The sequence below is a fragment of the Saccoglossus kowalevskii genome, chromosome 9 (genome assembly GCF_978046115.1).
Source record: "Saccoglossus kowalevskii chromosome 9, keSacKowa6.1, whole genome shotgun sequence".
In the NCBI taxonomy this organism is placed as follows: Eukaryota; Metazoa; Hemichordata; class Enteropneusta; family Harrimaniidae; genus Saccoglossus; species Saccoglossus kowalevskii.
Window position 1 is genome coordinate 36,638,557 of NC_140649.1, and position 23,278 is coordinate 36,661,834.

The following is a 23,278-nucleotide window of genomic DNA, read 5'->3' on the forward strand; positions in this document are numbered from 1 at the left end:
TAATGATTGGTAAATAACTACCTGAAATTAATACTCGTGTCTGATTCTCTTATATTGAAAAGTGAAATGCGTCCTTGGGACGTGTTTCTAATTGCTATGACAACTAAATATAAATTCACAGATAAGGTCTTGCGAGTCACTGCTATTTTTTTTATTTTCGCTGACCAGACGAGGCTGCACATCTTGTCAGATACAATGAATCACGTTATATTTGTACTGATATGTGTCAGCGCAATCTATGGTATAACGGCGCATCGTTCAGGTAATTATTGTTATCGATAGTAGATACTCATTGAAACAACTGAAAGTCGACACATCGTTTCTGGTATAGTGTAATGGATAAGGATACATGATTTATTTATCATGGTATATTGAAGATAAATTAAATTTCACTTTAGTCACGACGGACGTTGTGTTGTACCCTAACTCTACTATTTGTTACCTAACACCACTACTATGTTACTAGGAAGAAATACGTATGAAAATCAATATTTGTCTTTGTTTGCGTGCTATTATGTCAAGGTCGTGTTAAGAGGGAGATTCATTCATTACATGGAGACATGTTCACCCTCAACACCGAGAGTATGACATGGCATCAGGCGAAAGAATGGTGCGAAAGTCGTCGGTCAGAGCTATTGAAGCTACCGACTGATACTATATTAGATCTGTTTAATAGCCAGCTGGCCGCCAGCACGTTCGTCGATGATAATGGTAAGTAAGTTCCAAGTTGAAAATGAATTTTGAGATATTGTATCACCATTCAGATTTTGACATGTTTTTGTTAAAAAATGTCCGTTTTTACGAGTTTTTGTATTGAAATTGTTGAATTTTCGTCATAGTTACAAGACGAGACTCAAACGCTGTTTCTCAGATCAGCCAAGTCGTAGCTATTCTATTGTGTGGTTAAGCACTGGTCGACGGGCGAATGTAGCGGGCAGGACGCGTATAGGGTCTACCATTTTCATCCGGATAGTTTTTCTGATCAGCATCCCAATGCTTATGTACAAAAACATAGTAAACCGAACGCACAGTTTTGGTTAAATCTGTTCAGCCTTGCGGTTACTTTTAGTTAATCATACTGAGCTAAAACTACTATAATTACTGTAAACCTGTAAAATAATGATGGATGTTTGAGCAAAACGTATTACAGCATTATGGGCGTTCATTTAGTACTAGAAAGGTGATTCTGGCTCAGTATAGCATGAATTACATAATTAATAAAAAAAACAATAGACAGCCCATAGATGACTAGCAGGATATAATGTTTTGATTCACATATGTAAGCAGACGCTTTATTTTCATTTAAGAAGTTAGTTAGTTCCTGTTATTTGTATCATGGAAGCTCCATGTTTGTATGGATGCTTGTCCGTATCATGCAGTGTCGACAGACTGTTGTTATCCATATGAACTAATGTGTGAATCATGCAATGTTTGGCCGTTTCCCGATATGTGTTAGGAATCTCAATAGCTGCTCACGCTAGTCATGGTGAAAGTAGCAGTCCTGTGAAGTATGTGCATTTGACATGTGATGCATATATAGATGTTACATTTGAACATGCCCGTCGCCACACAACTTGAAATCTTGCACGATTTGTAGGCCCCGAGCTTTTCCGGTCATAGTTGGACCGATAACGCATTAAAACATCGGACAAACCGAATTCTGGAACATTCCTGAAATCAATATAGAGTAGCCTGGTAATTTCAAAGCATTGATGAAATTGCAACCAAGTTTTCTAAGTCATTTTTTTAGGATCATGGCGTAAAAAATCAGGGTCTTTCTCGAACTCCAGAATATTCTTGGAAGATGAAACGCCGAATTTACGCAGCAAGTCTTTGAGCTGTGGCACGGTCATTCTGTCGAAGTCAGCTATGGTCAAAAACGTGAAACAAATGCAATAAATCACTCGGAAATTTAACGCACGACACTAGGTACACGCACGATTTAGCACTATTTTGATTCAAAGCTTGACCTGTATTACATGACTAGCAACCGGTTGCTAGGCAAATTTAACGGTCTCGCGAGATCTCGACTGAAGCGGAAAATAGCCTATTGTTAACCAGGTGACATCGTTAACATTGCATCCCATGTCGAACCTTAGTTTTTTGTATCATAACAGACACAGTTGTGAGCAAATGTGGTTATGATTGGTGACGATTTGTAAGGAAACTCAATACCCATTGATACTCTCCCCCCCACCCCCAAATATAATGGCACCGTATTGTAGTGTTTTCCTGTTCAGTTATCTTTCACAGTTTGCAATTTGAACTTTATATTACATGTATGAACCATGACAGAAAACGGTAGACCGTAATCCTTTATTTTCAGAGCTTTTCTCCATAATTAGGTCTTTACAATTGCGATTTAGGCCCTCTGTAGATAGGATTAGTTTCTTTATTTCTCTTTTGTTTTTGACACGGAACACGCTATTATGGTAACTGATTGGCTTAATATACATAATTTCAAGGATTTTAGTTAAAGTTGTTACATATGTGAATTTATTAGTGAAATTCTAGTTTCTTAAATAATTTTGGAATTGATTTTACTCATTTTTGTCTGTTGATTATGTATATATTATACCGAAGTGCCACTGCTACACTGACTGAGTGTTAATTAGAATTAACCTGGATTTCAGTCTCAAAGGAGACACGAATGTTTTAAAATCTTTTACAATATACAGTGTGGACTGCATTGAAGTGGTGTGCTCACATTATAACCGAGGTGATAGGATTGTGAGTAAATATTAGGATGGGGGATGTAGTGTGTGTCTTAAATGATTTAATTATATGATTTAATTATTTCAATTGAAAAAAAGGTTTTATCGTTGTTTACGTAAATTCGGCAAAACAATAAACAATTCACATTTACTGTTTTAATTACATTAATATTGTTTGAGTTTAATTGTAACTATTTTATTATTGTTTTGCATGTGTGTAGAAATATTCAACCAAAATGATAATGGGATACGTCGAGGTGGTGACTTCGCCATGTTGACAGAATATAGAAATAAATACCAACATGTAAGCATTTATTTTAGGTGTCCCAATTACTCAGGTGTTCATAGGACTGAGCGACTTGGGAGAAGAAGGTAATTTCAGATATACAGACAATGGATACGCTAGTGTTGAATATTGGGCTCCCAATCAACCTGACAACTATGGTGGAAATGAACACTGTGTTGCGATGTAAGTTTACTATAAGTCCAAACTGCTGGAGCATATTAGTGCAGATCACCAATGATTGTGTTAATTGACCCAATGTTGTCTAGATGATGGGGGCATATTTCAATTCACGCAATGTTGACTGGTGTACATGAAAGGAGGGCTCTGTTTCAATTTGTGCAATGTAGCCTAGTAAAACCATCTGTTTTGTACTTTAAATATAATAATATGGGTTTATTGTGTTCTTTGTTTCATGTATAGAAACGCACTGTGTTTACATAATCGTAGTATGAATCCCCTTAACAATGTATCCAGTTTGAGTTCATTTGATATCACAAAGATCATTAAAACGTGAATTAAATATATATCCCATAAAATTAAATGGATGACCAGCAAAATATTATGTTTGAGTTCGCATGTGTAACAGTTAAGGAGAAACTTTACTACCTTGTGTTTCTTGTTTTTCGTATAGAAACGCACTAGATCCAGAGTTGAGATGGGAAGATGTATCTTGTGACGAAACTCATGCCTTCGCGTGTTTGAATTGTAAGAATATATATTTTTATGTATATAATCATAACCAAAGTCAACCATTTTATAATGTTATTCACTTTCTAATATATTACGTTTGGATGGGTTAAGTTGATACAGAATACGATTATGTATCATTTTGTTTATTATGTAATGATTTTTATCTGAAAATCAAAATACTACGATAGTATCAATTTATTATTGTTGATTCATTTGAATAACTGTTTCAAATACAGGATTACATGTTTGCGCGTTGTACTACAAGTCTATAATTGATTCATTATAACATTTAAGCAATATCAACAGATGGCTTTGACGAAAAAAAGTGTCAACATTTCTTGCAATAGAATGTTCTCAACATTAATTTAGTTTGGTATTCTTATTTCTATCTCAGATAACAATAAAAAAGATTATTTATCTAAGTTATAATGTTTGACCGATTCTAATTGTTAGATTTAATATACAAATACAGACAATCTACTCAATATCGTTATTTGTTAGTGCATTGTGATTTTATCTAGCATTGATAAGTTTGCTGTGGTTTCCTTACGACGGCAAGATTTACAAATATCGACAGGCGTTTTCAACATGGCACGGAGCTGTGGAAGAATGCCGTGAAGACGCGGGACATCTTATTCAAATATCATCACAAGTAATGGTGGACCTTTCTAATCAGCTTGCATTGCATGACAATGTTGACGCAAATCGTAAGAATTTATAACATGATAATGATTAGCGGTGTGTGTGTTTGTCGGGAAGGGATATCATTTAAATATATATATCGATTATCATTAAAATCAAAGTTCTAAACCAATATAATTTATGATAACCTTAAGCTCTTAATTTGTTTTGCGGGAGTTGATGTACAATGACGTTTTCCAGGTTTTGTTTTCAACGATGTGCAAAAAATGAATGAATAGGCTTTTTAATAATTTTGTATGTTCTGCTATTTTTCTCGCAGCCATTAGGCTCATCAATGACATTCCAATTGTCGTCTTATTTTGTTTTATTATCAATCACCTCGGAACACTTTGCTGTTTAAGCTCAATTAAACTCATGTCTGATCACATAATTAGTGAGTTTCAGCATGCATTTGTCACGGGTCGGTCTACCCAGACCATTCTTCTGAGCTATATAGATTTTATAATTGATGTAACGAACATGCAAGTACAGGTAGATTCCAACAAAACCTTTGATTGAGTTTCCTTGGCAGTATCAATACATACACGTCAACTTTTGACGGTCACGTGCCACGATATTATAACGTTATACAAGAACCTAACGAGTATTTATTACTGAAAAATGTCATTCGCGTATCAAGTCGCACTACCAACTTCCGGATATATGTACGAATGCATCTTACTGATACGAAATTATCGCATGATTTTGATAACTGTGGAAAACTTCAGTGTAAAACAAACAAAAAAGCCGTGAAAGGATAAACTTCATATTTGAGTGTCTTCACCAATGATTTTTATTCAGGGCACATTGCAAATATTGTAAAGGATTCGAAAGCATGTTATTACGAGGATACCTCAAAGAATGCACGAAGACAGTACAGCCAGAGTATCGACCGACCCGCAGCGGAAACATCTTTTCCTATTAATGATACATCATGGGAATGCCGAAATCCAAAATGTTTAGAACAGAATCAGCGAATTTCTTTGTGTGGAGTCCAGTCAAACTCTGGTGGCAGTCATGTTTGTTTGTTTTTTATTATTAGAGGACACTCATTGCGCGTAATCATTCCATATTTGGAGTTTGCATTTCCTAATATGGTAGGATGAAAATACCCCGTAAAATACCGCAAAATTACGGCACGTTGTAACTCATAGCGTTACGGTGACAGATGTATAATAATAGGATTTATTAGGCAAACGTGCACACATTTCACTAACATAAATACTATTTGATCACTTTATATTAATTGAATTGTTGACTTGAATAATTTGTGTACACTTCATTCAAGAGCTGACATACTTTCCAACATTACTTTCTATGCTGCGTTTCGAGCATCTTTAATCGCAATATACAACCACTTTTTAAGGTAGAGATGCAGGTTCGTGGGCACTTGGTAGTGATTTTTTTTTTTTCTTTTTATTATCCAAACAGTCTTGGATATAGACTGTTAAACTTTTGTAGAATTGTGAATAGTGGAACATACTCAAAAGACGATTTTAAAATATAGATAACAGGTGCAGACATTGCCTCTTTTGAATGCTAAGCTAGATTTAGCAAGGCTGTGCATAAATAATAAAAAAGAAACATGGTGAAAAAAAGACATGACGGGATCTCCATATTATGCACTATATTTAACTTTTTACAAAATGATAATACATTTAAATTTGGAACTGTTACAGCCATTTAAATTATGAGCATTAGCAAACTTCTTACTGAGTGAATTTTTATGTAAATTAGCAATTATCTCAGCTTTTTTTAGTGCACATCCCAGAACTTTAAAAAAAAAGCTTCTAGACGCTTTGACCTTTTGTTTTGAAATTTTTACAAATGATTGACAATGTACTTATCTTCAAAACGCCGTCAGGGCATTGTTTTTGGTTGAGCAGTGTTACAACAATCGTACAGACAACGAGCTTGGGTGTTAATTTATGCATAAACTTGAAGTAGTGAAATTTGAGCTGCTGCCCAGCACAATTTACAACTGGTAGACAGTTTTCAAGACGGCGTTTTCTTCATAGTAAACAGATGTACCCGTAAACCAATTTTGACAGGAAACAGAAGTATTGTTTAGAAGCTATTTTTTTAAATCACTTTTGACCAAACAAGCACATTTTTGTGCATATTTCAAACTACAGTGTCTATAACAAAAAAATACTAACAAATTTTCAAAATTCATACAAATAGCTTTCCGAAAATATATAGTTTTGTGGACAAGGGAGCTCATCTTGGTTTCCTAATTAACTAATTAAAATACCTGTCAGGTAAACTGCATCTCTACCCTAAACGATGATTCCACTCTTTAAATTTTGAATCAAACTCATAAATATTATATTTATATATATATACGTTTTCCTCGCCATTTAGGGTTGTTATCTCTTATTAAATTACTATTGCAAGCAGGGAAAGATATGTAATAATGATGTTATCACGGAATACTGCAAAGTATGCATCCAGGTAGTACGGGTATACACCCACCTTCGTGGTACGTCGTACGTTGTTCGTGTATACTTTGCGGTATTATCATATTAAAATCATAATCTCAAAGTATATCATGTTGACAGGTGCTATTTGGATCGATGCTAATGATATAGATTCAGAGGGAAATTGGCAGTACGCAGATGGGACGCCGTTGACATATACAAATTGGAATACAGGCGAACCAAATAATGGGCTTGCTAATGTGATTGAAGAAGACTGTGCAGTAATGTTGCCAGAGTAAGATTGAGATTACAAGTGATAGTGCCATTTGACAGAGGATTGCCATTCAGCAATGTTCTGTCTTATGTTAAAGGGGCGATAGCTCTCTCCAACGCTTGGTTAATTACAAATTTTGGATAATTTGTGAAACAACAAACAAAATGGCGGCGCCCATTGACCTGAAGTGCAGCAATTTCAAAATCGTAGAGTATATAGTTATCTTCCATACCCTTCTATATATACACGTTGTTACGCATTTTTCTAGCAAACACGTGTACTTGATTTCATAAATAACTCATACTGACGTTGTATGCCATGTCAACAGTCATCATCGTTGTGACGAACAGTACTAAGACAGCGTTTGTTGAGGTCTGGTTCACGTGATTAGAACATATTTTCAAAATAGAAATGGTAGCAGAACAATAATAATCTTCGACAGTGGATCGTTATTTCGATTTAATTGTTATGCTCTGAATTACATTGAGTAGATTTTACTATGCAAGGCTCCACATAAATATATTTTCGTTTATATTTGACAGGTTTCAACTATTATTTGTTAAGTAAAAGGTTTTATGTCAATGACGTAGATGTTTCTATTGAGATCTGGCCTATATGCATGATCTGAAGAGATCGAGTAAATTTTCTATTTTTTACAAATGTTAAACTACAAAAAGGAGCTAGTTTTTCACACATTTTGTAGAAGTATTGCGAGATGTTAGTTTAAACACTGTGATGCAGTTGGAAAAAGAAACAAGTTCGAATAATGCAATGATAATAAACGACATGTCATGAATATAAATAAACTTTATATATTTATAGCTACCAGAGTTTATGGAATGACGTAGACTGTGATTTGCTGGGAACATTACTTTGTCAGTTCGGTATGTACTTTTATACATGTGGTTCTCAGAAATTAAAATAAATGTTATATGATTTTTTTGTTAGCAAATGTCGTGTCATATTAGTGTATACATTCTGATTAGTAATATACAAATAAACACGTGGTCAGGGGGTATATACATTAAGATAGCCATGTTACATAATATATAAGATAGTATGAATAGCCTATTAATATACGTTTGCATCATATGACTATAATATTATCTCTTCGTTTTGCTGTACCCTATTTATCAACAGAGTATCCTGATGTGAATTGGGAAATTGTGACTGATCAATTATCCTGGGAAGATGCTCAAGCATACTGTGTGCAACGTGGAAGTCACCTCGCAAGATTTAGAACATGTACTGAACATATGTATCTCACAATGTTGCTGGGAAGCTTGGGAATGCCGGGAGGTATTAAAACATTACCGATATTATATTATAATATAATTGCACTTAAGATTACAGTAAAGAGTAAGAAGAGTAATTGTATATTTTTATAGTGTATATTTGACAATTCTTTGATTAATTGGAGATTGTAGAATACTGGCTGGTGTCACAAATTAATTATAATATTTGTAAATGACAATATTTCTAAATTTACAGAAATACTTTTTTTTTCTAACTAACAATTTAGCACCATATGTCCATCAAAGTGTTTTGATTAAAACTAGTACAAATGAATTTTATAATGACAAAATTATCACTTTATTTGCAAAACTGTTTGGCTGCTGTCATAGAGGGCGACGCATTCACGCCAGCGCGGATTACAATAACAGATTAATAACATATGACATAAAAAATAATCAAATACGTACAACATATTGAATGTGTTCATGGTATAGCAGCATTTAAGTTGTCTTAACAACTATTCAGAGTCGAAATAACTTCCATTTAACACATTTTATTGTACAATATATCCGGTTATTTTTTAGCATTTTGGCTAGATGGTCGGGATCTTGGCCACGATGGTGAATACACGTATTCCAATGGGTGGCCACCGCATTTTGGGATATTTTCTACTGAAATCCAAAGTAATGGCATAGAAGACTGTATGCTCATAGAGTAAGTATCACGCCATATCATAAGATCAGATTTCTTGAAAATCAAAACACATTTATTCATTGTGGTGTTTGTTTATAACTAAATGTATTATTATATATTTAATGTTTATACATGTTGTAGATATAGTTGGGATAGCATCAATAATATTATATATTGTTTGCACATACGCAGTCAATATTAGTTTTCAATCAACGTGAACGGTTTTTGCATATTATTTTTATTGAACAACTGTACTTATATACAACTACAAATTAATGTGTCGATAAGACAAACTTACAGAACATATACAAGGTGTTAAATAATATGACTACACTTCTTATTTAAATAGTTACGGAGTTACAGACCGTGTTATAGCTGCTGACTGCAACATACCTCTTAAATTTGTATGCCAAAGTGGAGGTTAGTAATTTAGTTCGAATCTATGATATGACATTACAATCGGTTACTACGTTATCTTAGTCAGTTCTAATATGGTATACAAGTTTGTATGTTACAAAAATGACGACCATTTAGTAACCACGCCCAGTTTTGCAAAAACACGTCTCAATTATAACTCGATGTTCAATTAACAGTAAACAGAACTATATATATTTTTGTTTTAGTTGAACGTCCACTTTTAGTAACTCGAAATTTAATAAACATTTAACCGTACAACGAAATACGGGCAACATAGATTTGTTGTTTTGTTTAACGTTCAAATTTAATAACTAAAATTTTAATTAATAGTTGACCGAACTTCGAGTTACGGGAAATATATAACGTTAAAGAAAACAACAAGTTTATGTTGCCCGTATCTCGAAGTTCGGTTAACTGTTGATTAAGGCTCAAGTTACTAAAGGTGGACGTTAAACATAAACACAAATATATGTAAATTCTGTTCACTGTTATGGTAGAGATGTAGGTTCATGGGCACTTGGGAGTGAAATTGTGAATAGTGGAACATACTCAAACAATGATTTTAAAATATAGATAACAGGTGCAAATATTCTCTCTTTTGAATACTTTTGTGTTTGTGTTTAACGTCCACCATCAAGATTTAGCAAGGCTGTACATAAATAATAAACATAGTGAAAAAAAGAAATGACGGGATCTCCATATTATGCACTATATTTAACTTTTAACAAAACGATAACACATTCAAATTTGGAACTGTTACAGCCATTTTAATTATGAGCAATAGCAAACTTCTTACTGAGTGAATTCTTATGCAAATTAGCAATTATTTCAGCTTCTTTTTAGTGCACATCCTAGAACTTTAAACAAAAATAGCTCCTAGACGCTTTGACCTTTTGTTTTGAAATTTTCACAAATGATTGACAATGTGTTTATCTTCGAAACGCCGTCGGGCATTGTTTTTGGTTGAACAGTGTTACAACAATCGTACAGACAACTAGCCTGGGTGTTAATTTATGCATGAACTTGAAGTAGTGAAATTTGAGCTGCTGCCCTGCAAAATTGACAACTGGTAGACAGTTTTCAAGCGGTACTTTTTTCATAGTAAACAGATGTACCCATAAACCAATTTTGACAGGAAATAAAAGCATGGTCTAGAAGCTAATTTTTTTAAATCACTTTTGACCAAAAAGCACATTTTTGTGCATATTTCAAACTACAGTGTCCATAGAATAAAATACTAACAAAATTTTAAAATTCATACAATAAGCTTTTTGAAAATATATAGTTTTGTGGACAAGGGAGGTAATACCTTTTTTAATTGAACATCGAGTTATAGATTTTGAAAAAGTGGTCGTGGTTTCTAAAATATGGGCGTGGTGATGTTTGTTAACATGATGTATGTATAACTATAGACCCTCTCAAACGCTATTTTCTGCATTATGATGGGCACATTTTGATTACACAATAGGTTTCAGCTTGACTTGGACCCCCCCCCCCCCAGGTGCCACCGCCATTGTTAGTGAACTGGATCCCACCGATCCCATAACAAGTTTTATGGGGAGATTGCTAGGACTAAATATTTATTTTTTTGCACATATGATCATCTAACAATCGTTTTGTGTTGTGTATTATTAAGATGAGGCATCGTACACTACACTTGAGCCACCGCTACCAACAACAGCCAGAATTAGTATAACTACTCATGGTATACAGAATAAAACAACTGCTATGTTTACACAGCCTGAGACTAAAGTTTCCACGTACCAGGGTACAACACCAATACAAATAATCACATCACAGCAATCGACTTGGAAACCAGTTAGCACTGTCAGTAGCCAAATTAATAATGCAAGTGGTAAGTATTGCTGTGTGTGTGTGTGTGTGTGTGTGGGTGTGTGTGTGTGTGGTGTGTGTGTGTGTGTGTGTGTGTGTGTGTGTGTGTGTTAATTATCAGGTTTACATTATTATATAAACTACTCATTAGGATGTGCAAGTCGTATTTCCAGGACATCCAATGATTATATCACGGTTAGTAACCGTCACGCAAAGTAGTGACAAGGATAGTCCAGTATGCAACGATTAATAGGTTTATTCTTAAAACTACGAACGTCCAATGAACAACTGATATAATCACTAACTTTAAACGAGCCCGGGCTGATGTCTTAGTTCGAAGTTAATGTCATTTCAAGGGTTGTTTCGATTGAGCGGTTAATAACAATTGTCCCTACTGAGAATGTTGACAATGAGCAATGGCGAAATACGACTACATTTTTACCATAATATTACCATGACATCAACTTCTACAGTATGTTTCGGGTTTACACTAGCAGTAGGTATTATTGAACTATCTTTGAAACTAATAAATAAACGCATTTGGGCACCAAACCTAATATATATATATCATGTATATGACCTTGAACAACCTACATTTTCAATTTTCGTTAACAATTTATTTTGTTCAGACCATGGTCGTCATGCACACATTTTACTAAGCTCGGTACAGTGAGTGGCATGATGTTCTGATTTAACTGTTCTAATTGCTGGTGTTTCTGTCTACTTATATCGTTCGTCAGGTACTGACATTATTCCAGTAGTAGCAGGAGTACTAGGTGGACTCTTAGCGTTGGCTGCAACTGGTATTTTGCTTTTCCTTATAAAGCGTAAGAAGAAAAATAATGAAGGGAAGACAAAGGTTTCACCCAAGGAAACAAAAGATGACACGCCAGACGACACAGTGTGATCCTCTGACCACGCATGTAAACGTTATTCGTCAATAAAACGCGATTTCTACTTGCCCATTTATAATGTTACTTGTGTTATAGCCAATATAAAAAACAATATACCAATGATTAGTAATAATGAATAAGTTAGTCGAATATGCAGCCATCGTTGAATCGGCAATTGTTATTTACAATTGCCTATTCAACGATGGCTATTAAGATTTTTTTGACATTTATTTTTTACAACCATGGTAATCTTGTACCTTCTGAAGTGGAAGATTAAGGTGTGAGTTAACCAGAAGGTAATTTAGTGTTGAATTACGCACCAGGTGACGAAGATCTATTAATAATAGTTGTCGGATATAAGTATTGAAACATTCACATTTACTGTATTTATATAAAGTCTTCACTTAACGCCCTCACTGCTATAACAATGTATTTCGAATATTACTTGGCTTGGCTAACCTATGAGGTTATTATTCACTCAGACAGTACGACGTCGCATCGTAAAATGGTAAAATTAATAATGAATAACAAACATAAAGTTTAATTCAATAAAAAATAGTATAAAAATACATCATGATTAATAATAATTATTATATTTATATTTTAGTTTCGTTTTTATTCATCGTTTGTGTACATTTACCAGGTGCAGTCAATAAAGCTTATCATCGAAAAAGCTGTTCGAAAGACGTTTTTTGAGGGGAGAGCAAACAGCTTTCATATTTTGTTATTTAGGGACAGGGAAACTTCATGCAATTTCATGAGGAAATGTAAATCGAATGAAATAAACAAGTATACGAATGAAATAAAGAAATGTATTATTGTAATTTTGGCAGTGAGACCGCGCCATAGTGAGAACGAAATGTGTGACTACTTGGTCTTATAGTACGTGAATATTGGTATATTTATTCAAAGCTATATTCATAGTTTTATCAGGGAAGGATGTGACGTAGTGTGGTATAAACTGGTGATCTTTATTCGGATTATGATATCGGGAAGATGAGACATAGAGTGCATTGATTAAAATTGTTGTCCCTGGGCGTTGGCCAGGCGTGATCCAAACTGATACATCACATGACTCAAAACACCTCTTATGATAGGATAGTGATTCAATACACGCGCATAGGTTTCCAGAAAATAATTGAATAAAAATAGTTTAACACCTCCACATCGTAGTGAAATGCTCTACAGGCTTATTTGTCACAGGTGACAGTGTTTTACAAATTATAATAATACACGTGGTGCCATACACTGTCATCTACCCAAATACCACAAACTTACCGAAAGCGACACTGGTATTGTTTTAGAAACCACGCTTGTTGATAGCAATGTGTTGATAGCTTAATATTAATATTTCAATACAAGCGTTACCCGTGGGAATTCCGACAACGGTCATGACGAGTGTCCGTACGAGCGATATTACAGTTTCTTCGACATTTTTTTTAAAACGTTTGTAAATTGTTTATTTTAGTAACCCATTAATTTATATTAGCATGGCACACTCATTCACAGTTTCTGACACCGAATGATTCACGTACTGACTGCAAGATAGATCAATGACAATATCAATGACGTTCTGTCAACATTTTTAAGTTAAGATTAACAGCCTATAATTCCTGTATTTTGTGACGAGATTGAGGCGTACGTATAGGAAGGAAAAATTTAGACAAGAAACAGACATATTAATATTTTTAATTTCTATGTATTAATGTGTTGACTGTAACACTGGTATCATGGAAGAAATCGGTGTTGGTTTATATGTATATACATACGCTACTACATAAAAATGTTCCCCGTGTCGTAGTAACTAAAGAAAATACTCTAGAATGAATCTAGACATCAGTGGGTGCATACTTTCACCAAGTTTATTCAACATTTTCTCACAACACATCATGCAAGAAGCACTGGAAGACTTGGCTTGGAACTAAAAAGTACAAATATTAAAACGTACAAGAGTTGAGGCAGAATTCAAAAAGTGGCTGAGAAACAGAATCCGTTCAACCCGAATGAGTGAAAGCGACCGCCATGCAAAATGTCATTACTATAGTCAGCCGAATTTCCACTGGAGGTCAACTTATGATAGCATGCATTAAGTGATACCTCCTGTTCCATTGTGTATTACCTTTTACATATTAAACACATTCATAATGACGTGAATAATATTTTTGTTTTAGAATTGTACAACGTTCTTGACTAAATAGATTATTAAATTTGACGTCGATTTTACATCATTTACATCTACATACACTGCGGAGATTATGTTTTTCATCTCGCGAATAATTACTACACTTTGGGCATATAAATACACTTTTGTACAAATGAAATATAGTAAAAAACTACCGAGTACAAACATAGAAAATAAAATTTGTATATAATTTGTAACAACTCTTTTTTTCCTGTTTCCTTTGTGCCGCGATAACATGCAGGCGAATGAATATACAATTATTAATTAAGATATGCAATGGTACAGCAGTAACAAATATGTGATATAATAACAACCACTTTTATAACAATGGCACAATGTCTTTATGGCGACACTTAATAATCATCTTGATTTTGATTTGGTAACACCACCAGGAACACGATAAGATTAACAGCGATGGTGATAGTGACACCAGACAGAATTGCTGCAATATTCAATTTCACTGCACTCACTGATTTTTCTTTGGCACGCGGTATGTTCCCGACTTCCAGAGCTGATTGAACCTAATAACAATGTCAAGACAATACTGTTTGTTATTAAGTTTTAGTGAAGATAATAGTTTTTAAAAATACTTCCTCACAGAATTAATAGAAAGTCGTCGATTATTTCCCGACAACTCAATAATGTCGCGTCTTATCACATAGCGTTTGTATTCACAAAATTATACAACCCTTTTTTTGACGCATTGTTTTACGTATTTAGTAGTTTTACACGTGAGTTTGATATTTTGACTCGTTCCTTCGCTCGAAAATGTGATTGTCGTGTATCTCGAGAAGACGCATATATACTCATTTTTACATTGAAAGCCTAGAATGAATCATTCAAGGTAGTCGCAATTTGCCACGTCTTCTTAGGTAAATACTGTTTATTTCATTAGTCAGTTTAGCCGTTGATAACGGTACATTCAATAAATTAAAATGTATTCATGTCTTTTTTCTCCAAAGGTTGTGTACAATTGGCGGGTTACGACTAAGTTTGTTTATTTGACATATAACTGAGAATACACAGGGCTTATCACTTACTTCACATGAATTCGATATGGCTAACAGTCCTAGTGGCCAGCAACAGAAAAGACATGTTAACACTGATAACCACATGTAGTCATTAGGAGTTGATTCAGTAACATGTACGTACCCAGCACCCGTCGTGGTATAAATAACTTGATCACTAGGAGGCAAAACCTGGCGAAATATATACATGCGTCACACAAGTTGTACAAAAAAGTTCCAAAAAGCAATCTAACAACATTTAACTGAAAGGACAAACACGCTCCATTGTGTTGCCGTGTTACTTTACTGAAGCAAGTAACTTGTTATGACTCTGTGTGTCAATATATAATAAATTATTAAGTTCTGTACATGCTTATAAGTGAATAATATAATATATACTTTAATTCGAGTACTAGCTGAAACACAAGTAGCAACAACCATTTCTTTTGTGGGCTTATATTATTGGAGACAATCGTGAATAAGAGTGTAAAATAAAATACATTTATAATAAATCGGAAACAGTATAATGTACTTTCATACTAAAAATCGTGGCCAATTAACGGTTAAGGCACATATACAACTAGCGATTCTCGCTCATGGGTCTTGTGCCGTATCTCGTGTCTATAATTTAATTAGTATGTCTACCAGTTTAATATGGGGTAAACTAGGTCACCAGCACTAAGTGCTTGCCAGGTCATCGAAGTTACGTTCAAACATTTTCTTTTGTCTACGTTGGGCAGCGACGCGCATGACGGAAGTAGAATATCATATTAACCGCAACAAAAGAATGTTTTAACCATTTCTTTCGTGGGTTTATATTACTGGATACAATCGTGAATAAGAGTGTAAATTACATTTATAATACACCTAGCATTGGAAACAGTATAATGTACATTCATACCAAAAATCATGGCCAATTAACGGTTAAGGCACATATACAACTAGCGATTCTTGCTCCTGGGTCTTGTGCCGTATCTCGTGTCTATATTTTAACTAGTATGTCTACCAGTTTAATATGGGGTAAACTAGGTCACCAGCACTAAGTGCTTGCCAGGTCATTGAAGTTACGCTCAAACATTTTCTTTTGTCTACGTTGGGCAGCGACGCGCATGACGGAAGTAGAATACCATAACCGAACGCGTTTGTGGATTATAAAATCTGCCAAACACGCCCTTTAAAAGTTGTGAAAATTATACTTTGTTTTATATATTTTTTGCTGCATCAATCAAGTTTCACAAAGCTGCTATACGCAAAGACAAAACTATTTCCCCAATCATTTCCCCTAAACGCCCTTTTTCTGTTTTTTACACATTCGCTCTGAAAGAAAGACACATTGTTCTCTATTTGTTGTAAATAAACAACCCTAAATGCGTTACATATGCGCGTTAGTTTGAAAATAACCAATTCTATGCGATTTTATAAGAGAGGACACATGACAACTGTTTTTGTGAATAATGAATCTATTCATCAGTCGATACGATCGATTTACAGTCTTCCTACATTCTAATTGTAAATCTGGAGCGAAACAACACCCGAACTACCGGTACATGTGTTAACATAAATGGAAAATAAGATATATATAGTTATCAACAATACCTGTTCTCCAGGGAAGGTAAGATACGGAGGCGGGTCACCATCATTGACCAACTTGGCTGATAAAAAAAATGACATATTCTTTAAAACGTGCATTTCTATATTTCTATATAATAACCTGGTAATTGACACATCCTAATAAAGCAAGTGGTCTAGGCATACAATAATCGACATACCTTTGTCAGACATCATAGACAAATATGTTCTGTGTAGGGGTGAAAGATAGGTTTGTCTTGCTGGAAGGCTGGTGTTCTTACAGCGCAATGAATACCTGACCGGAGGTAATTAACTGGTATAAGGAAGTAATTGATTCATTCTTCCTGAATCAATTACTTACCCTACCCAATGCAAATTGATTACTGCCCTCTTCTGTTTGTCGTTAGTCCCAATTAGTTGTTAATAACTTAAGGTCATATTGCGTGTTTCCTTGTCATTAATATGACGTAAGAAGTAAGAATATCTAATGAGTCTAGCCAGGTTTGCAAAATCTCAGCAGTCATGACCAATGCCACCTACCTTTCAATCGTGTAAAGGAAGACATATTTCTGAAACAAATCTAAATAAAGCAATATTTGCAGTATCATAAAACCAATTTTGAATTGATGAAAATGCCTCCAATTAAAAATTCGTGCAATGTTCGCGTTAACATAGAGGTTTGAAAGCAGAAACTTGTAAGCTACGTCAATAACGTCCTCATATTAATTTTCGATGATTGATGACAAAAAAACGCGCGCTTAGAAGCTCACTGATTGGTGCAATAAATTTAAAGTCTATAATCAGTGGGAGTTTTTTGTCTTTTCCATGATTCGTTGTGCGTATTCAATTATCACAATAAATTGATTGAGTAGAATTATATGAAAGGAGACATTGGTTCAAATTCGTAATGATTGACTTAAGATAAAGTTTTTGTCACTTACATTCATTTATCTTTTACAAGACTCTAGAATACAAAGACGTATCATTTGTTGTCACACAATATATTTATCATCACTGCATTGTTATTATTTCTTCTTGAGTTGTTTATTTCGTTAAGAAATGATAAGAGTAAATACGGCAAAAGCATTCAGTCAGATGAGATGTAAAACAATCGCGTGACTAGCATGGGCGTTAAAGGGTGGTGGTCGTCGCTCTGTGCATGTGCGACATTTGTGTTAATAAACATTGATTTTCCCACAATCCAATGCGCTCTTCCAATGGAAATATGGTCTGACCTAGTCGCGACTCGCACTAATTACCGCCAGTGACTCATTCAATACCTCCCAATCACATAAAAATACCCCATTAAAGCTTAACGTTTCAGTTTGTACACGTTGATCTGCGCAACAGTCAAAGTCGCCATCTTTGTTTATATGAGACCCATATATTTGGCGCATGCGTGGCGCGACGACTACCGTCTGTAAGTGCGGGTCTAATTAAAGATTACATTTCATTGTTTTCATAAGTAAATCATTCTGAGTTCACGCGATTAGATAATTTATATCTAGGGGAATAGTGACCACTTATATTAAAAAGAACAATATAAATATTTTAAATATATAATGCCGCTACGAAAAACGTGTTAATATCGCGTGATCACAGTCATCCTCGATTTTACAGCTGTGGAATCATCATTGTGGGTAAGCGTTTGTCAATAAAATTGTGCTGTCTTCGCTTAAAAATGATTGCATTTTATGTTATCATTCCTAACTTTAAATGAATCCAGTTCCTTCCTTAGAAATAGAATCGACTAACCTCCACGACTACAAAACGCCTGGTTCAACTTGTGAAGTTTTTCTCCGGGCTTCTTGAGTTTTTCCCGCAATCATTTCACAGGGAGCCCAGGAACTATGATCAACTGTACGCACTCGATATGAGCGCGGGGGGGGGGGGTATCGGCTGGTATATAGTGTAAGAAATAGACACGGGATGAAGGCTCCAGCCAGCTCACATTTTCTAAACTCGAAAAAACAGACGAAAAAAATGAAAAATAAAATCTAAAAAAAATACTAGCAAAAAATGCGACTGCGTCAACTTGAAAATGCTAATGTGCGTCGTCGACTACTAGCAAAAAATGCGTCTGCGTCAACTTGAAATGAAAAAAGGAAAGTCACCTAGGGGGACTCGTTTTGCGTCGACAACTTGAAAAGTGCAAGTTGCGTCGTCTACTAGGGGGACTTGTTTGCTTCGACTACTTGGAAAATGAAATGTCGTCATCTAGAAATTAAGGAACCGCATCAACGACAAATACGCTGTAGTGGGTTAGTGACTTCTACAAATCATCACCCGTTAAATCGCGACTACTACAACTCGCTTTGCGACAACTACTAATTAATTAGCGACGACTGTGAATAAGTTTGGCGCTGTTTGCTACTACTCTGATTTGTAAACGTAGACATCGGAAATCGCACTTTTGTTGAAGAAGCAGCTAAATTTTGAAGCTATATGTTTTACCATGCAATTTATATCGACGCAGCAGGGTCCCGTACGGCTTTCCATAAAATACACTGTGCGTTGTCGTTTACCAGGAAACGTGTCTGCGTCAACTTGAAAATGCAATTTGCGTCGTCGTCTACTTGGTAATGCAATGTGCGTCAACTTGAGAATGTTTAGTGCGTCTGCGTCAACTTGATATGCTAATGTGCGTCGTCGACTACTAGCAAAAAATGCGACTGCGTCAACTTGAAAATGCTAATGTACGTCGTCGACTACTTGCAAAAATGTGTCTGCGTCAACTTGAAATAAAAAAAGGAAAGTCACCTAGGGGGACTCGTTTTGCGTCGACAACTTGAAAATAGCAAGTAGCGTCGTCTACTAGGGGGACTTGTTTGCTTCGACTACTTCAAGTTGGAAAATGAAATGTCGTCATCTATAAATTAAGGAACCGCATCAACGACAAATACGCTGTAGTGGGTTAGTGACTTCTACAAATCATCACCCGTTAAATCGCGACTACTACAACTCGCTTTGCGACAACTACTAATTAATTAGCGACGACTGTGAATAAGTTTTGTGCTGATTGCTACTACTCCAATTTGTAAACGTAGACATCGGAAATCGCACTTTTGTTGAAGAAGCAGCATAATTTTGAAGCTATATGTTTTACCATGCAATTTATATCGACGCAGCAGGGTCCCGTACGACTTTCCATAAAATACATTGTTTATTTACATGAAATTCGAACAGGCGCTGCGCCACGACACCGCGCTGTAAGCATAACAACGCAACTGGGAATACAGTTATCGGATAAAAACAAGCACAAAATGGCAGAGTATATTTATATTTAAATATATTTATATTATAAATATCCTTCCTGTTTTTTCACAATCACATTTCCGCAAAAAAAAAACGTTTATGGTCTAGAAGTGGGTTAGATATTTGTTATAAAGTAAATGGTCTCTGATCATCTTTTGTTTCCCAGCAAATAGTGCCTTACGTATGTTGAACTCTGACCTATTCTATATATGACATCACCGGATGACACTGCGCGTGCGTTAATTCTACCTTAACAGTAATCAGTAGACTTAGATCGAACCAAGTTTGTTGGGCGCATTTTGGTATTGGTGACGTCATTAACATTTTTGTGTGGTTATAAATTCGGTCGCGTTTTATTCAGAGATTTCTAGACAACAATGATTTGTTGAACTAAAATTTGATGTATGAAACTATAGAAACTCACAAATCTATTAGGTGTTCCGAGGTGCATATCCGGTTATTTTATAGATAATCTAGTTATCTACGATGCCGATTTCCCAAATGAGCTAATCGAAGTATGTTCACCGTCATTATCGTCTAAAACACCTATTGAAAATCATAATTATTGCTACTGTAAACGAACTGGTCTTATATCAGCGAGGAAGTTGTACAGGGACTGAATCGATCGACGGTAAGTGAAATTATTTGTAACATTATATTGTATGCAAAGATTTGCAATGTATACGTGTCTGTATAAAAATAAACAGAATTGAAATTTGTTTTAAAAAATGTACATGTGAAACGTTCCTTCTCTTCATAATTGACAGGAGATATTTTTTGAAACAATTTTTTCATGTGTGGTAACGATTGTATTGACAACTCACTGAAGTGTTATCACAAATACAACTGTTATGATATATCGAGGTAACATACATGTACGGCGTATTGTCATGAATTTGTTTTCGCGTATCTGTTAATCGACTTAATTAGTTGATTATTAGCGAATTGCTGTGTTATGTCTGTCATCGTTTAGGCCTATTTGAAGTTTTGGACGGAACTTGGCTCAGTGATTTGGAACTAATTACGAGATAACCGTCGCTATTCTATCGATTCTGACAGTTGGTATTCATAGTTATTAATGTAGTGAACGATTAATCAAAAGATATAACGTATTCAGTACTTAGTGTGATTGGCTTTATGATTGAAGGTTACGCCCTAGAGTCTTTTTACTGCATTGTAATTGGTTAGAGTTTTGAAAATGAATAAAGAGAGTTTTGAGTTGGTCTTGGGGAGCACAGCACGATAGACGCAGTCGAGGGCAGTCCTGGAGAGCCTTGGGGCGAGTGTTGACGCAGTCTAAGAGAGTCTTGGGTCAGCCTTGCGATAGTCTTCGGGATTTTTCCCCAGGGCGCTGTGTCTTATAGAGTGCTCCACAGACCGACTAAGACGAGAGTTGAAACGTATTTCGTTGTGTGTGTCTTATTTGACTGTAAAGTATAAGTGACTTTCCTGATTCCGTACCTCAAGGGGACGCGATAGAGAGACGAGACGAGATTCCCCCCTGACAAGTGTGGAGAACCCCGTGGAAAAGAATTTCCCCCGTGATAGTATAAAGACGACGGCATTTATAAAACTTACATCCACAAATGTTTATCACATTGCAATTTTGGATACTATTTTATAAATATGAGTTTTCTTACACTCATGTTAATTAAAACCACCATAAATGTCATTGAAATAATATTAAAAACTTATGTTATGAAATAGATATATGCTATTGTCCTGATGGCCAGTCAATGTGTGTATATTATTAACAAGCAAATGCGCTAATCTGATTAAAAGTTATCGTACACAATAGAGTGTATTAGATGTTGTAAACTCCGCCATTGTCCAATAGCATTAGTTATTATTCTAATACGTCAATGATTTACAGGACTCAACCTAGCACGGTGTATAGTAACACCATTCATTCAAGTGTCACTAGTCTGGATGGCGACCATATATCTAACGTGATGCACTAGGATATTAATTCACAGTTGGACGTTACTGAATCTTAAGCTTTTGCTGTTGATTCTTGTAAAACAGTGAAAACATGGATAGCTGTGTTTGTATATATATGGAAGGAAGAACCCTGAATCGTAATATATATCGAAGTGGATATCACATTTTTTTCATTTACCAAGCCATCTTACTGTCATTATCGACATCCTCTAATGGCCTCAGTAAGTAGTTGGTGTTTGACTGTTTGTTAAAAATATGCATATTGATTAGTTGTTTGTTTGAATGTTTAAAATGGCCACCAGTGTCGAGCTAGCAGTGAGTGCAGCAGCACTTTGATACTCAGGCATGTATATACATGAGCTGTCAGTTTAATCACCTAGCCTATCGCTGCGCAATAGTGAGGTATGTGTGTGTGTGGGGGGGGGGGGTATGTGCGTGTGTGGTACAACGTTGTGACGACTTCAATTTAATTTTACACCGACTTGTGACGACAAGACCTACATTGTGACGACCCTCGCTATTTTCAAAATTTATATTAAAATTTAATCGAATTTAAAGTCAAGTTTGCATAGCTTACGTTTATTAAAGGGGAAGGTTTGGTTCAATTTATATTAATATTAATATAATTGTTCCATACCTCCCCCCTTTACTAAACCTAAGCTTCACAAAATGTCTATGTTCAGTCACGGTATATTCAACTTTTATTCAATTAAACTTAATTAAACGTAATTCTACGTTGTATTGCATTGTAATTGAGTTTAATTAAACTCCAATTAAAACGCAACCCTATATAGGAACACGTTATAATTAAGTTCATATCGCAACTATATTGAAAGTTAATTCAAGTACATGTGTGTAGTTACAACGACGGTAAGGCGTGAATCTGTGTGTGTGTGGGGGTGTCTGTGTATGTGTCCGTCTGTGAATGTAGTGTGTGTTTGAGTGTGCACTTGAGTTCGCGCGTGCGTGCAAAGATATTCCCTGTGATATTCACAAGACCTTGCCATATTTCAAACATCAAGGTCACAGTATTAGCCAGGAAAATAACCAGGGCCTTAAGACTTGGCAAACCTGTTCCCCATGTATCTCACAAAGCCGGTGCGCATTGTCAGGGTCAAAGATCAAGGTCACATTATTGATTTATGTAAGTATGTTCAGTTTTGAGGTACAACATGGAATATCTAGAA

At 35.2% G+C, this 23,278-nt stretch overlaps 2 protein-coding genes across 2 annotated transcripts; one reads left to right on the forward strand and one right to left on the reverse strand.

The window, feature by feature from the left end:
• The first annotated feature begins 159 nt into the window (after positions 1–159).
• Positions 160–12,948, forward strand: LOC144362675 (macrophage mannose receptor 1-like). Its single transcript, XM_085503845.1, has 12 exons — positions 160–262; positions 523–711; positions 3,036–3,183; positions 3,632–3,705; positions 4,212–4,397; positions 6,933–7,086; positions 7,888–7,949; positions 8,206–8,364; positions 8,886–9,015; positions 9,344–9,414; positions 11,048–11,266; positions 11,985–12,948. The coding sequence occupies exons 1-12, from the start codon at positions 196–198 to the stop codon at positions 12,149–12,151; spliced, it is 1,626 nt and encodes a 541-aa protein (XP_085359971.1). The 5' UTR covers positions 160–195; the 3' UTR covers positions 12,152–12,948.
• Positions 12,949–13,961: 1,013 nt separating this feature from the next.
• Positions 13,962–17,237, reverse strand: LOC144362673 (proline-rich transmembrane protein 1-like). Its single transcript, XM_078013809.2, has 4 exons — positions 17,096–17,237; positions 16,923–16,978; positions 15,360–15,518; positions 13,962–14,840 (listed from the first exon to the last, which is right to left on the reverse strand). Exons 1-4 carry the CDS (start codon positions 17,109–17,111, stop codon positions 14,673–14,675), a joined length of 399 nt encoding a protein of 132 aa, XP_077869935.1. The 5' UTR covers positions 17,112–17,237; the 3' UTR covers positions 13,962–14,672.
• Positions 17,238–23,278: the final 6,041 nt, after the last annotated feature.